General features: G+C 46.3%; 1 protein-coding gene across 4 annotated transcripts in view; it reads right to left on the bottom strand.

The window, feature by feature from the left end:
* The window catches only part of LRP8 (LDL receptor related protein 8), a 204,610-nt gene extending 196,594 nt beyond the window's left edge, over positions 1 to 8,016 (bottom strand). For all 4 annotated transcript variants that reach the window (XM_068140630.1, XM_068140628.1, XM_068140626.1 and 1 more), the window contains exons 1-2: positions 7,884 to 8,016; positions 6,925 to 7,044 (exon numbers count right to left, since the gene is read on the bottom strand). In XM_068140630.1, the coding sequence (XP_067996731.1) occupies positions 6,925 to 7,044; positions 7,884 to 7,953 (190 nt within the window). In that variant the 5' untranslated portion in view covers positions 7,954 to 8,016. The remainder of the gene's footprint in view (positions 1 to 6,924; positions 7,045 to 7,883) is intronic.
* Between the last annotated feature and the right edge of the window lie 7,451 nt (positions 8,017 to 15,467).

Raw genomic sequence — 15,467 nt, forward strand, 5'->3', positions numbered from 1 at the left:
CTTCCAACACTTCCCACACATGCTCCGTGGAAGAGCGGAGACTCCCCTTTGGCTAGAACCAGCTGTCTGCTCTGGAGGCAGAGCACACTGGAGCAGGCACCCTGCTTTTCCACCAAGGACATGCCACAGCACAAGAAAACCAGCAGCAACACACATTTCCATCCCCATCACTCAAACTCAGTTCACTGATTTGTTTTCCTTGGCAGAGCAAAGGAAGAGAAATAGCCATCCCATGGCACTTTACTCAGCGTGCAATGACACAGAGAAGCAGAGCTGAGGAGCAATATGCTTCTCAACCTCTCTGAAACTGCCAGGGGAAAGCCACAGGTAAATGGAAAACTTGCAGTGAGGAAAAGGCCATCAGAGAATCAATAGCACGAGGACCAGGAGAACTTCACAGCAAATCAAGCCTACCACAAACACCTCTCTGATCCAACATCACAGTCTGCAGCACACCAAGGACACAGTAGATCTGGTGAATTGAAAGAGCTGGTGCCATTTAAAAGGTAGCTGAAACAGGCTGGGCAGCTTCTCTGCTACAAACAGCTAAGATATGCTTAGATATTTTCAGCTGTTCCTTAGTGTTTAATGGTCCTTTAGGTGGACAGTGAAGTCCAGCACCGGCAATCTATCTGTGGGTGCGTCTAGCATCAACCAATAAGAAATTACATATCAAACTTGTGCTAATCCTGGGTCTGTGACATTGCAGACAAAAGTGAGCTACTCTACACTGACTTTTGTTTTAACTTCTCCTACTTCAAAATGCTCGGGATGAAGCTTGTCTCCCTTGGCTCAACATGTAGAATATGATCACAGCCTCTGAAACGAGACCTCTCATCTCCTTACTAAACAAGCCAAGCCACTGCTGGGTTTGCCTGCCCTTTCATAACTCCCTTCCAGAACTGAAATCATTCTTTTCAATCTTCCCATTCTCCTTGACCTCAGGAAAGCTTTTCAGACCACACCTTTTACCTGCACCTAGAACCATGTCCTTTCTTGCTGTAGCACAGCAGCACTCTGTAAATTCAAGTTCTCCTCCTTCTGCACCCATAATGTGCCCAGTGGGTATCCCAAGCATTCTCTTTTCAATGGTCCTATCCCACTTCTCTCTCTCTTTTCCAGACCATTAGCAGGAATGATGGAAAGCCACCACTCCCTGGGAAGTAGTTTGTATCTAGAGACAGCAAAGTTCCTCAAGTGAACATGTCTCTTTGCAGAACTCTTCCCAGTACTTCCAGCATGGATGAGCATGCAGGCTGGCCAAGCCACTCAGTTAAACTGTCACTGATATAATCAAGAGCATCCAACCATGCATCAAGGAAATGGCAACTAGCATCAAGGAAATCTAAAACTCTCCACAGGGTGATGAACACACATCATAGACAGGCATCTCCAGAGTAACATGCAGCTACTGCCCATCACACAGAACAGTCTCAGCACTGAGCATAGAGAAAGACTGAAGCAAAGGGTAACAGAGCACAACAAATGTATAGAACATAGGTGGCAGTTGTGACTGCTTGCTGTCTCACTGTCACACCCCCAAAGCTGCAGGCATGGCACATTGTTACACTCCTGTGTTTTAGTTCCACTCAGGTCATATTTAATTCTTCACAGGACCCAGAGCTTCAGGCTGCCCCTTGGGCTTTTGCATGGGCAGCAGGAGTCATACTCTCTGGAGACTCTATGCACAAAGCCAGCAGAACTGGATGCTTTCTTCCTCCTGATAGCAACGTGTGTCTCAGCTATAGTCACAAACTGTGGTTCCAGGGCTGGGCAAGGGCTGAAGCAGGCAGAATTTTGCCGAGGCTGGGTGTTTACCCTGAAGTCTGCATAGGTAGGAACAGTCTTTGAAACAGTATCTCCCTCAGACTGCATCTCATACTTGAAGCAGCCCTTGTGCTGTCTGTTATAAACAGTACTCACCAGAAGAATAAAAAAGAAAGAAAGAAAACCCAAACAACCAACACTCTCCCAATGCAAAGAGGGAGAGTGGAGCTTTAAAACCAAGAGTAATTGGCTGTGTCCCCCTGCAGGCAGGTACTGCAAAGCTGAAGAGACCTTGCAGCTTCTGTTTCGTTTTAAGAAACTGGTTAAGCTGCTTCTTGCTTTCTGCAGCTAAACTCTTGGCCACATTTAAGGTTTAATCAACAGTGAAACATTTCAGCAGAGGTCATCCAGCGTCTTTTACCCACTCACAGGTCTGAGTTAAGATAATGTAAACCCTACTTGCAGCAGAAAAATCAAATCCTATCAAACATAACCATCAAACTGAGAGCTTTTATTTTGTGTCAAACACATTGTATACGGTTGCAACCTGCAAGTTTTTCCTGCAGTGGCAAGCAAAAAAACCAAACTTGCAAGACGAGCCACTCCCCCCTCAAAGCAGCTCTCTAGGACTTTCCATTCTGGGTGGTAAGTCACACAGCAGTAGGCACCTTGGGCACAAAGCTTACCGGCCCCAGGGATGACCTGGCCCTACAACTTCCACCTATCCTGAGGGAGCCATACATTAAAACCTAGTATCCCACATTCTGAGCATCTCAGCAAGGAACAAACCCTTCCCAAAACACTGTGCCTTAGAAACTGGACATTTTTCCCACCATAAAAATAACCCTGGTGTTTTATAGTGTAACTGATAGCACATTGAAGAAGAGTCTCAATGACTCTGAACCTGCAAGCATCCTCTGAAATAGGTTATAAAATTCAGTCTTGACTTTCCAGAGTTCCTCCAAGAGTTAAAAAGCATTACTTGCTTATGCAGGGAAGGAGTACAATGCATCTAAAAAAATCATGGTCCAAACTGCCCTGGAGCCCTGTCCTCATTGTGTGGATCACACATAGCACACATCATGACAGCTGCAAATTGCAGCTGGTCTTTTGTCTTGTCAGGTCCACACAGACTGGATTGAGCAGGGAGCAGAGTCAGTAGTGTTACACAGATTTAAGCTCTCAAATTTCTAATTCCAGAGCCAGAGACTTGATCTCCTCAGCCGTGCAAACACCCTAACTTTCACTATTTCACTTTTGGGAGTTTAGTTTCCTTTTAATTGATACCCAGGAACATGTAAAAGAGCTTCTCTACTCCCCCCCCCCCCCCCCCCCCTTTTTTTTTTTCTTTTTTCCTTTCTCATAAATTGCATTAACCTTTTGAAAAGATGCCAGCAAAAGGCATCTCCTTACATAAGCATTCTGGATACAGCTTTATGTATTTTCACCACACACACAAGTGAGTATCTCCTCCTCCTCCTCTCTTGTTAACATTTCACAAGCCACATGCATACAGTAAAATGAGCACTGTTGCATTTCCTCCTGGAAGCCTACTTTGCTACACACAGTTCTTTTGCCACCAGGATTTGTCTCTTTTTACTTGCAATCTACATCTACCCTGTTGGGTTTTTTTTAACCTTTCCCCAATAGGTGAAACACCTTCTGTAATCTCTGCTTTCCCTTGCTTACCCAAGTTCTCAGCATTTGTCTTCATACCACTAGAGCCCTCTACTTTTTCTGGTCACCCTTTGACTGTTCTAAATGATGAACATTACTAAAAGCACTTGATCACTTTGAAGTATGCAATATGAATTATGCACCCTGTGGAGAACTGATGCTTGTTCAAATGAGAAAGACTGAAGTGGCATGAAGTGTCAAGTCTAAAGGTGCTTCTTGGAGCATACAAAAACGGTACAAGTAATTTAAATCGACCTGATGTAGAGTCTAGTCTGTGGGTACCTTACAAAAACAACCAATGCTTGATAACCTTAACAGTGTAAGCCACAAATCCCACTTCTCTACCATTCATCTACTGCCTGTCACAAGTGAACCATGTGATTCTCTTCAGTTAAATACAGGTGTTAAACAGCCTTTTCCCCATTTTTTTCTTAAAACAGGATTTCTTTTGTTTCCTAGAAATAAAACCTCTAAAAGCTACTGCCACATACCAAGAAAGACTTGGGCCCTGTGATATACAAGAAGGTGTTTATGGGGCAACCTGGTATAAACTTAGCACACCTTACAAAGTAGTACTGAGTAATCTGATTTGTGTAACAGCTGAGGTCATTACTTTTGCATGCTTCAGGTCATATTAACTCACAGGCAGATAACCTGAACTACCAACCACAACAGAGTATGAACAGACAGCAAATTCTAAGAGATTATACTGGATGATTACTGAGATGTTCTCCTTGGAGTCCAAAATTCCTTCAAAAAAAGCCAACATTTTACCAGCAAAGATCTAGAGAAGGGAGGGAAATAATGTCAGTCTTAGACAAAGATGGCTTCTAGAACATACAGTACTTACTTGAATAGTTCTCCTTCCAGAACTATTTAAGACACTCTTGGTTACATATAGATACATATACATATATCCCAGTGCATATAGACAGTCTACCACAGGGACAAGCTTGTTTCACAAACCAATTATTTACACTGATGAAGACCATCCTGTTTCATCAGGAAAAAAAAGCAAGTCATTACAGGGGTTAGCAGGGTCCATATCAGCACTCTTCACCAGCAAGCTACCTGCACATTCTTTTCCCTCTCCATCACCACTCCAGCATGCTGAGTTTTCCAGAATAGATCCTTCCATGGCACATGTTCCTAAAATAGTTTTTCAATAAGTGTCCTTTATTACAGCAGTGGTAACAGAGAGAATATCTAGAAGCAAACAAAGTGACACATTCTCTCACCCAGTCAGTACAACTCAGTACATAGGCTGAAAAGCAGCATGCATGTTGAAAAGGCAACAGAGTTCAGAACAATGTAAGCAAGAAAAACAGGTGGAAAATGCAATTGAAATGCCTTTCAGATTGCTTAAAGAAGCAACTGCAATATATGAACTAACTTAAGTTCATGAGTAATTTCTGTAGTATGTCCCCAATCAGTAATAAATGCCCAGTTCAGACTAAAGCAAAGAATTCTTCCTGATGTCTCCACATCAAAAAATTGGTTTTCCTAACATCTCAAAAAATCACCAGATGAGAATGTAGCCAGCATATTTTTACAACTCCCCAAACTCAACAACTGTGTGACTCCTCTGAAACAAAACTAAATCAGATGCTATTATCCATCTAACCATTCCAAAACAGAGCTATTCACACACTCGCAGGATGTTGTTTTACACTGTCTTCTGACACAACATTCAGAGAGCAAATTGCAAGGAAAAGGCAAAGACAAAGAAGCAGCCCAGATTCTGACCCACTCACTTGTGCTGGGCAAGCTCAGCCCACAAACCTCTCCAGTGTGGAGTGCAGGGTACAGCATTTGTTCCTTAAGATGCTACCCAGCCACGATCCCAACCTCTGAAACAGCAGTTCCCAAAGCACAGTCCCTGTATAACCTGCAGCTCACCCAGTGTTGTATAACCACACACTGAGGGACTTTTAAACAGCAGGCTTCAAGAAGACTACGATCAGCCTGCTCAGAGGTTGCCGGTGCTTCCACTGCTGTTTCCCTCTGGAAGCTCACAGGTTTTGGAGAAAACCTGCTCACTTCTGACTACCCCCAAGTCCAAGCCAGTTCTCAGTCAGCCTCAGCATCTAGGAATGTCTTGTAATTTGAAACACTACAAATCCAAGAGGCCTCTAACTAGTGCCAGTATCATTCCAGGATGAAACATTTTTAAATCTGAATTAAGTAACACTGCTAACTCCCCAGATCATAAACTTAAGCATACATAAAGCCTATTAAGTCCTTGAGTACAAAAGCACCCAAAATAAGTGTTGTTTGATGTTATAACATCAAGGCATTCCTCCTGAAGAAGAGGAAGAAGAGTCTGGGTACCCCTGCTGCCCTTACACTAATCTACTTAGATGTCACTCTGAGTGTCACCTGTCACAGGTTTATTGGTGAAGCTGTTAACTGGATAGTCACAAACTGACAAACACACTTTTCTTGATACATCCCCCAGGTTTAGCAACTGTCAAGAGTTCTTTCAGTGAATTATAACCTTACAAACAATCACAGAGAGAATTCAAGAAATATGTTACCTGCTACAGTATCTGCAACTTAAAACTCTGAATCAAAGATAGAAACAAAGCCTTTAAAGAGAAGTATAACTTCTTTTACAGATGCTCCTTACACTCCACAGGTGAGACAAAGTCTCATAGGCTGTCAGAAGACACAAACAAAATAACAAGAGAGGCAATAACAGCACAACCCTACCTATCAGGCAAAGTTTCCTGGGTGCCACTTACATGCATCAAGGGCACAGCACAAGAGAAGGCAAGAGTGTCACCGTCTTAGGACTGAAAGTATAGATCTCCCTGCTCTCTCCTCACTTACACGACAGAGAAATGTAGTTAAGTGCTATGTGGCTGACACTTTCAAGCATAACTACTTGTTCACCTCCCTTCTCCGCACCAAGGCTGCAAACATCTATTTAAACACAAAATTCACACCAGCCCCACATGTTGTAGAATGCTTAAGAGTAAACAGCGTTTTACATGAACGCCTGACACCGGCACGGAGTGTCCGAGACGGAGCTCCCCCCTGGGGTTTAAACACCTCGCAGCTCCCCCGAGGACACAAACCGGGACGCTCTCTTTAGACTCTCCGAGCAGAAACGTTGCTGAGGGCGAGGGCGGAACATCACGGCGGCCACGGAGCAAACAGGGACAGGGCAAAGCGCGGGCAGGGAACGGGTGGGTGAGCGCTTCTGCCAGACTCCCGCTGTCCCCGAGGCACCTGGTCCCGGCGGCAGCCCAGAGTCGCTGCCCCGTGGCGTGGACCTGCGCTCGCGGCGGGCCCGGGCGCGCGTCACCGATCTGCTGCTCCCGGCAGCCAATCGGCGCCGGAGCCGGGCCCGGCGCGACTTCACTCATTCATTCATAAAAGCGAGGAACAGCGCAGCTGGCAGCGCGCCCTTCCAGGCTCGGCGCGCCGAGGGCCCCGCTCCCCCGCTCCTCGCCCCGAAGGGGCACGGACACTCACGGCAATCTGCCTCGTCGCTGTTATCCGAGCAGTCGTCGTCCTCGTCGCATTTCCAAACGGCGGGGATGCACCGCTCGTTCCGGCACTGGAACTGGTCCTTCTCGCACTCCTTGACGGCGCCTGCAAAACACGGGGCCGCGCCTGGGTCAGTGGGGCGCGCTCCCATGGTGGGGCGGCGGGGACATCCCGGGGCCACCTCGCCGTCCGGCCCCGGCCGCGCACAAGCCGGGCAGAGAACCGGGAGCTGCCGGCTAAGTGTAGGGGCTGGGGCTGAATTCGTCAGGGCAGAGCGGCTCGGTGCGGGGCTGGGGGAGACCTGCACCCGCAGGAAGACCGGCGGTGATCCCGAAGCTGCTTTGTGCGGGGATCAAAGGGACCGTTCCCGTGCTTCCCTGCATTGCTTTAAAGGCAGGGGCGAAAAAAAGGATCCTGGGAATAGAAGATGCTTAAACGTGAAATGCAAAAGACAAAGAAAAATCATAAGGCACACTGATGCTGGGACTTCCTGCGCGTCCGTTACCGGGGCAAAATGCAGATACCTAGGGATGCAAGGGGTAACAGGCACCGGCGCCGGCCCAGGAAAAGGGAACTGACCCAACTGAAGTTGAGGGTGGGAGAATGGGGACGAAGAAGCAAATCTGCTTTGCAGACACGGTGCAGCGATGCTGTGATGAGGCACAAATCTCCTCAGAAAGGGATTAAAGGTGGCAGCTCCTGTCACCAGCGCTGGGGTTGCATTCGCCCGCCGACGAGCGCGCCCGGCCCCCGCAGGTCGCAAACCCCCAAGCGTGCCCGGCCCTCCGCAGGTCCCAACCCTCTCACGGGGCATCGCGGCGAGTGGGTACCCGGGCAGGCAGGTCTCTCGCCCCCTCTTCGCCCGGGAGCGCCGAAGCGCACTTGCCGCACGCCGCTGCCGCCCGGCCGCTGAGGGGCAGCCGCCGGGCCCGCACTGGACCCACCTTTGCCGAGGTGCAGCTTCAGCAGCAGCAGCTGGAGGAGCAGCAGCCGGGCGAGCGCTGGCCGGCACATGGTGCTCGCTCCCTCCCTCCCTGGCAATGTGCAGGGTGCGCGCAGCCGGCGCGCCGCTCGCCAGCCCCGTGCCGACTGCGGCCGGCGCCGCCCCCGCCGCGCCGCGCGCCGCCGCCGTGTCGTGACGCGCCCCGCTGGGCGGGCCCCGCGCGCCGCCGCTGCGCAGGGCCACCGCCGCCGGCGGCCGCTGCCCCCCGGAGAGAGCGGTCGCCGGTACCAGCCCTCCAGGGGAGCCCGTACCCGGAAGGACACCTGCGAGACGCCTTCCCCGACAGGCCCGCGCGAATGGGCGCGCCGCGGCGGCACCGTACAGCGGCCGCCAGCGAAAGCCCCGCAGATGGCACACGCGTTCCAGGCCCTGCTGCGGAGGATGCTGGCCTGCGTCGCGTCCGAGGCTGGACCGGCAGCGGCCGGGTTCACCTGCAGCTGCTTCTCGAGGGGCCAAGTGCCCCCTGCGGTACGGGAGGCAACAGTATCTCCGGGCAGCAGGACCGGCAGTGCTGGGCTGCCAGCAGCAAAAGCATCCCGGCAGAGCGGGGCAGCCCTGGGCCCTACTGCGGTACCCCGGGCTTCTTGCAGAGATAGACGGCCCCGTAGTGCTCGGAGCCGTGTGCTCAGGGTCGGGCCCTCCGCTCATGAGTTTCCCTCCATATGCCCACTTAACGGCTGCCTCATTCGTGGGCTTAATTTGAAGTCAATTAAGCACGAGGAGTCTTTTAAATGGCCTCGAGTCACAAATGGTGCGCGTTCCTCATTACTGCAGGGCTCCCACTGAGGGATTTCATTACGGCCATACTGATGTGGTCATTTCCATTTAATTGTGTTCAAATTAGTGAAACATGCACCAAGTATGTAAAGGTGGCCACCTCCCTTGGCAGGCCCGGGTCACCCTTCCTGCTGCTTGGGCACTTTGTTCAGTGACTACAAAGGCAACGCTTTGGGAGCCACCGGGGCCGTGTTTGTCAGCCCCTTGGCACATCGCTGATGAGAAGCGGTTCACTGCTTCCTTAGCACAGTCAGCATTAGGAGAATTTCAGTAATGTTGCTATGAAAAGATGCTTTTCAGGAGGAACTGGAATGTAACGTCACAACAGGATTAGCACGAGGAGATGTTATCTAAACAATCAAGCGCTAATTTCACATCAACCAGTGCAACAAAACTTCACTGCTTCAAACGTTGAACAGCCCCTGGCTTCACAACTGGGGAGCCATTGAAAATGCACCTGTGCCTTTAACAGAAATTTTGCAAGTCATTAGTAGTGCCACTAATGGCGTTGGAATCATGTGAGGAGGAGGAGAGCTAATCACTGAGCTGTTTCACCAGCAGCTTATGGAGTATTAACAATTTATCCAAGCCTTTTGGAATCATATTTTAGCACGCAAACCGGAGCGATGTGGCGCCTGTTTGGCTTGGCTGTATTGATGTGATAGATTGCAATAACTGCTTAAAGCAAATGAGGTATTTATTACATTAGGTCAATTTTATATATATATATATTTTTTTAATTTTTTTTTTTAATGTGCCAAAACACAGATTCATAAAGCTACTATAATTTCTGGCCTCGTTCTTCTCTTCCCTAAATTAATTTGAATCGGAAGTGGCTCCAAAGACAATAACGAAGTAATCCAGCACAGCATCAGTAACACCACTAATATGCTACAATTCTAATCAGAATGTGATTTTAAAAAAACCCAACAGGTATTTTGGCCTAATGCCTCTCAAAGAAAACAACATTAATAAGCTTTTTTTTAGTGAGTTGTTCTGATGACACCTGACCAACAGCCTTCGCTGACCAGCCATTGTAGGGCTGCTTGTAGCTTAGTACCATCTTGTGGACATATGTGTCTCCAAGGAAATGCAGAGGCAAGAGGGAAACTGGAGGTGCTAAAAGTGAAGTAAATGAGACATGAGAAACCATTTGGCTTGTAAGAGAAATTAAATGTAGTTTTATCACAATCAGATTTAAGTCAAACTACAAACCTCATCAGTTTATCATTCAAGAACTGTCTCTCCTACAAGCCACAATCTCTCACTTCCATAGTCCTAACTCTTTGTCCTAAAGCTGTCACTCAGTTCTCCATCATTCAGGCATAAGCAGCAGTATGATACACAGTGCCATGCTGGCCAAACAAAACCACAGAGGTACTTATTGTCCATGTGTGAGAGTGCAACATCTAGTGACCAAACCTTCTGTTGTCCAGGTATGAGAATGCAACATCTAGAGACCAGACCCTCCATCATTCAGGTATGAGAGTGCAACATATAGTGACCAGAGCTTCCACTGAACTGTAAACCACACCACATCACAGATTCACCAGCTGCATTTACACATGCACAGATAGGCCCTTATTTCACACCCAGAGATTCTTGTTTTCTGAGCAATTCTCACAGCCACTTTCTTAAGTATATTTATATGTGTAACTTCAAACCCAGGTTAGTTCATTTTGACTACCTTCTCCTGGTCTTGCTTGGCAAATCCACTGAAATGTCACCCATGGCCATTCAGCAGTGCTCTGCCATGTAAATGTGGGTGGGAAGAGCAGCTCCCTGGAGCCTCATGTTCTGCAGAGTGCTGTGTTACAGTGATTTTCCAGTGTGGCTTCAAATCTATCTTCTGCTTCATGGTCTCACTCTAGGTCTTCGTAGCAGCTCTTTCAAAGGAGTAGGGAGAAGATGAGAGATGTTTAGCAGTCCATTGGGAAAGTTTTTATTCAGCTAGAGGGAAGTTACCATGGAAGGCTTTTGCCCACCTTTCCCATCCTAAGGCTGGACACCATATTGTAGTAGTATCCCTAGGCAATAGATCTTTGAGTGCAACCAAACCTAAAGTCACAATAGGGACCTTTCCCATTAATTTTAATGAGCATAAGAAAGAAGGGTCCAAGAAGAAAAAAGTGAGGATTAGGTGTCTGGCAAGATCTTTTGCATGCTGGAGGAGCACTGCTGTAGTCTGCTGTGCTCTTTGCCGTTGTACAGTGACTAATCACCGTGAAAGCTAACAGAAATGCAGACTGGAGGCCACTTAGTAACAAGTACAGTGGGATTTTTTCAAGATGTTTCACTTCAAACTATTTATCCTATTACTACTAACAAAGGAATCATGAATTGGAGCAAAACTGGAGTTGACAGTGTCTCATGTAACTATACAGTGACCACATACCAATGCTGTAAAGCTGCAGATTAGTACCATAGGCTGCTGTTTGCTCTATGGCTCCCAAAAGGATTTGACACAAATGGTGAAGCCTCATAGCAGCACCAAGCCTACATTTGTGGTTTTTTTTCCTTTTTAAAAATTCTGTGAGCTAGATGCCTGCTCCATTTCTCTACCCCACCTTATTTGTTTAGGCCCCAGAGCTGCAAAGAGGTGGTGTATTGTGCATGGAGGGCAGAAGCGGAGACAAGGTCTGGCTCTGTGAGGTGCAAAATTCCCTCAGCTCCTAGCAGCCCTCTAGAAAGCTCTAAGCATCTTGAAGGCTCACAGACAAATTATTTTAGCATTAATTACAACATCAATGAGAAAATAATACCCAAATGGGAATTTAGGATGATGTCTGCATGGAATGGCTCTCATTATTTTTGTATGGATTTCCTATGACAGCAGAACACTTTAAAACCCATCTGTCTTTCAAGCTAGTGCTGAATCCCTGCCTTCATGCTAAGCAGTGGGCAGAGTCCAAGTCCTCTCATTTGTATGTTCTTAGAGCTGTCCTTCTGTATGAAGGAATATGAACTCCGTGTTTATTGTCCTTTTTAAAGTGAGATCTCATTTTTCAAGGTTGGATTCTGAATGTTATTTATTTCCTTTCTTTTTTGATTTACTAGCTTGTCTTTAATCAATTTGTTTTCACACCTATCCCTTTAGATATTGCCATCTCATCATTTTCAGTTCCTAAAGAGCAAGAGACTGAATGGAGTCTTGGGCATAACTAAAACACTTGAGCTTGGTCAGATGGAATTACTTGTTTTTTAAATATGGCTGAAAAACAAAGAAATGGGGAGAGGGGAAGAAGAAGAAAACACTGGGAGATCTTTTTTCCATGAGAGAAAAAGAATCCAGCTGCCATCTTGCAGATCTAGACCTGATGTTCAAATGTGCTTTCACTTTGCACAGTGTTTTGCTTAGTCAATATAATTCTTCCAACTGTCTCTATGCACAGCTTCATTAGAGACACAAGAGTCACACAAACACAGCCTTGTTTACATTTGTCCATCTGTGTGAGATGAGTTCTCAATGCAATGGAGTTGTGAAGAACTTGTTTCATTGAGCTTGAGAAACTTTTTCTCACCAATACTAGGACAGAGCTGAAGCCAGGTGTGGAATGCATGCTTGTTTGAGTGACAGACATCTGCATGACAATTCTGTGATTCTATGTGCACTCTCAGAGCTTGGGCTCTTTCAAGCAATGCAGAAAACATGTCTTTTCAGATTTCCTGCCTGTTACACCATGTTGCAATGACAGCAGCTGATGGATCAATGCCTGTGGCATTAAGTCATATCACATAAAGCATCGAGTGATAGATGCATTTCAGAATAATATGTCCTAGAAACATAGTTTCTGGAAGCACAAAACAGCTCTCCTCCTAGCCTTCAAAATATTGCCCTATCCCAAATTCTTCCTTCAAAATCAAAAGTGTCTCTCAGGTTCACAGATGCAAAGTTCTGATTAAGATGGATTGAGCCTGGAAGAATACAAACAGATAGATACTGGTAGTTAAACCAACCTAAACCAAGTCCTGCTAATTCAGCTGGTCCTTGATGTGCTGCATCTCTTGTGCTTCAGCCCTGGGCTCTCTTGTGGCTCTGCTAAAGCACAGTATTTATGCATTAGTGTGTCTGCACAGATCTTGTCAGATTTGTAGAGTCTGAACTTCAACAAGACTTCCCACAGCACTTAAAGTACTTGGGCTTTTACTCATGACACTCCTGCTGTTGTCTCAGAAAGACCCTGGCTCTCCTTCGTTCACTCTTTGGAAAGGTTAAACATGTTCAAGCTAATCTCAGAGTTGCTACTTTCTAAAATAACTTTTCTATTTCAATCTAACCTGTCCACCCAGTAGGATTGCCATGTAGTTGTTGTCCACTAGTCACCAATGGCTGGTTTTGGTACTTGGAAATGAAGCCGGTGATCCCTAGAAGGATGGAAGGGGAGCACCAGGCTGACACAAAGTGCTGAAGGAGAGCACTGAAGGGTTGCAGCCAACATCACAGCCCTGCATAGCTTTTCCCTTTCCCCTGGAAAATTATACATCCTATAGCCAGAGCAGGTTAAAGCAGCCCATGCTCTTGAGCTGGTTTAGAGGGCTAGGACCTAAAACATCTGAACACTTGCTAGAGAGCACAGGCCTGAAGGACTTACATGGGCGCCCAAAGACCATGACAAGTCCTTGTAGTTCACCTGAAAGTTGGTTTGGGAAGTGTATTATTCTTTTTGCTATTACAAAACAGACAGTGGAGAAATTCAGCTATTCCCACCCAAACATTTGAGATCTGTTTTGATTTAATCCTAGCCAACTCTGTGGGTCCCCAAAACATGGCACAGTGTTTGTATCTCCTGATTCAGTGTAGAGTAACACCTGCTTTCAACCCCAAAGTGAAACCTCAATTCAGCAAATCACCCAGCCCTCAACAAAGACACAGAGGGAAGTCGAGGCCACCTCCCTTTGTCCAGGTTCACAGTCTTATCTGTGCCTTGCCAAAACAAAATCAATAGCACAAAACACTAAGGTTTGGGCCTTTTGTTAATCATTTGACAACCAAAGTCTATAAATTCATTTCCCCATTTCATTCCTTTATTTATCCTGCTGCTCTGAAAGTCCTGAAAGGACAATGAAAACTGGCCTGACTCTGGCTGTCTCAGTCAAATAAAGCTGGCATGGACGTGGAGTTACACTTAGCCACCCACCCACACGATTTCAGCTTCCCAGCCATCAAAGCACAATCAAAACTGCATTTTCCTGACTGTCAGTTTCTCTATGCAGTTTTTAGAGCACAGATGTAATAGGTTTTACAGGGAGTCCCTTTGATTGGTGCCAGCCCTGCACATTCTCATTCTGCCCCTAATCTCTCCTTTGTGGCACGCGGACTCGGAGCGGTGGGCATGGATCCCAGCGGACACTGATTACCATCCAAATTCCCTTCTGGAAATTATCCCATCTGGCAACTGCGGGACCCAAAGCTTCAACCCTCAGCTATTGTTCTTCAAAATGAGCAGATTCAACTTTATTACAGGTTAAACATTTGCTGTATTTTACATTTAAAGCTAATTTTGAGTGCTATGTCAAAACACAGAAGCTTTCTCCGCTGACCCTCCTGTAGGCTTTTGTATTTTAAAGATGAATAAAAATTAAGCAGTCCAAGCCATTTACTGCCTTTTTTTTCTTTTTTTTCCCCAAACACATACCAAGAATTGCTCCCCAAGCTTAAATTTTGCATGTCAAGTTTCATCTGGGAGCAGATTCGTTTTTACAGCCCAGTTATCAGCTGTGCAAACAGGCTATTATTCATGTTCATCTAGGGTCTAACAGCATTATTTGCCTCTCAAAAATTTTCCAGGCCAGGAAAATTATGCAGGACCCATTTCAGAGAGGGATTTAAAAAGAGATATAACTGAATGGGCCCATGGAAGGCAACCAGCAGCCCTGTACACCTTACCCACAGAGTGGAGAGCAGCGCAGCTATCTCCTGTTGCACACTCCCCACAGTAAAGCTCATATCAAATCCCTGCACAGCTCTGCACTGTGACTTCTCTCCCCATCTGTGGTCACATATGCAGGATTCAGATGGCCAGATTGCTCTGTGATCTACTGTGGAGAAGATGTAGTTGATATATGGTCATGGTACTGCCTCACAGCTCAGAAGTAAACCAGGCAGTAGGGCTCTGCATACACAGAAACCCCACCAAAAGCCCTGTTCTACATCAGCTGAGCCCTCCTTAACATTCAACCCCTCCAGCATATCTGATGTATGAATGATGATAGGTCTCAATTCATGACTCAGCTACCACCCAAAACATCCAAAGTACACAAATCCAGCCTTGAGAAAAAGTGTCCAGTCCTCATTCTTGCAGTGGTGCTCACAGCCTAAATGTTTCCTGGATAAACATTGCACTTTTCAAGCAAAGATAATCTCTAATACTGTGCAAATAAGAGAATATTAAATAGTACTGGGCCTTAAGTGCTTATGTCCTGATCTATTGATCTATGGACATAATACCTGTCATACAACTGAAAATGAAATTTGTACCAATGGCAGAAGTAATCCTTTCTTGTACATTCTCTTCTTAAGAGTTTAGTAAGCTGAGATAACTTAACCTTTCTGAAGCACATAAAAAATAATGGCAATATGAAATCAGAGTCTTCCCTCTACAAACAGAAACCCAGAAGAGAAATTCTCTCTGGTTCTAACTGCAGTGTGGGGTGGTATTTTCCTGGATTTTATTGTGTTAGTTTTGCACAATATCAAGATGATTTCCAAATCAGTTTTGAGCATCTGAAGTATTGTATGATTCATCTG

The sequence above is a fragment of the Melanerpes formicivorus genome, unplaced genomic scaffold (assembly GCF_026170545.1).
Source record: "Melanerpes formicivorus ecotype bairdi unplaced genomic scaffold, bMelFor1.0.p_v2 SCAF_7, whole genome shotgun sequence".
NCBI lineage: Eukaryota > Metazoa > Chordata > Aves > Piciformes > Picidae > Melanerpes > Melanerpes formicivorus.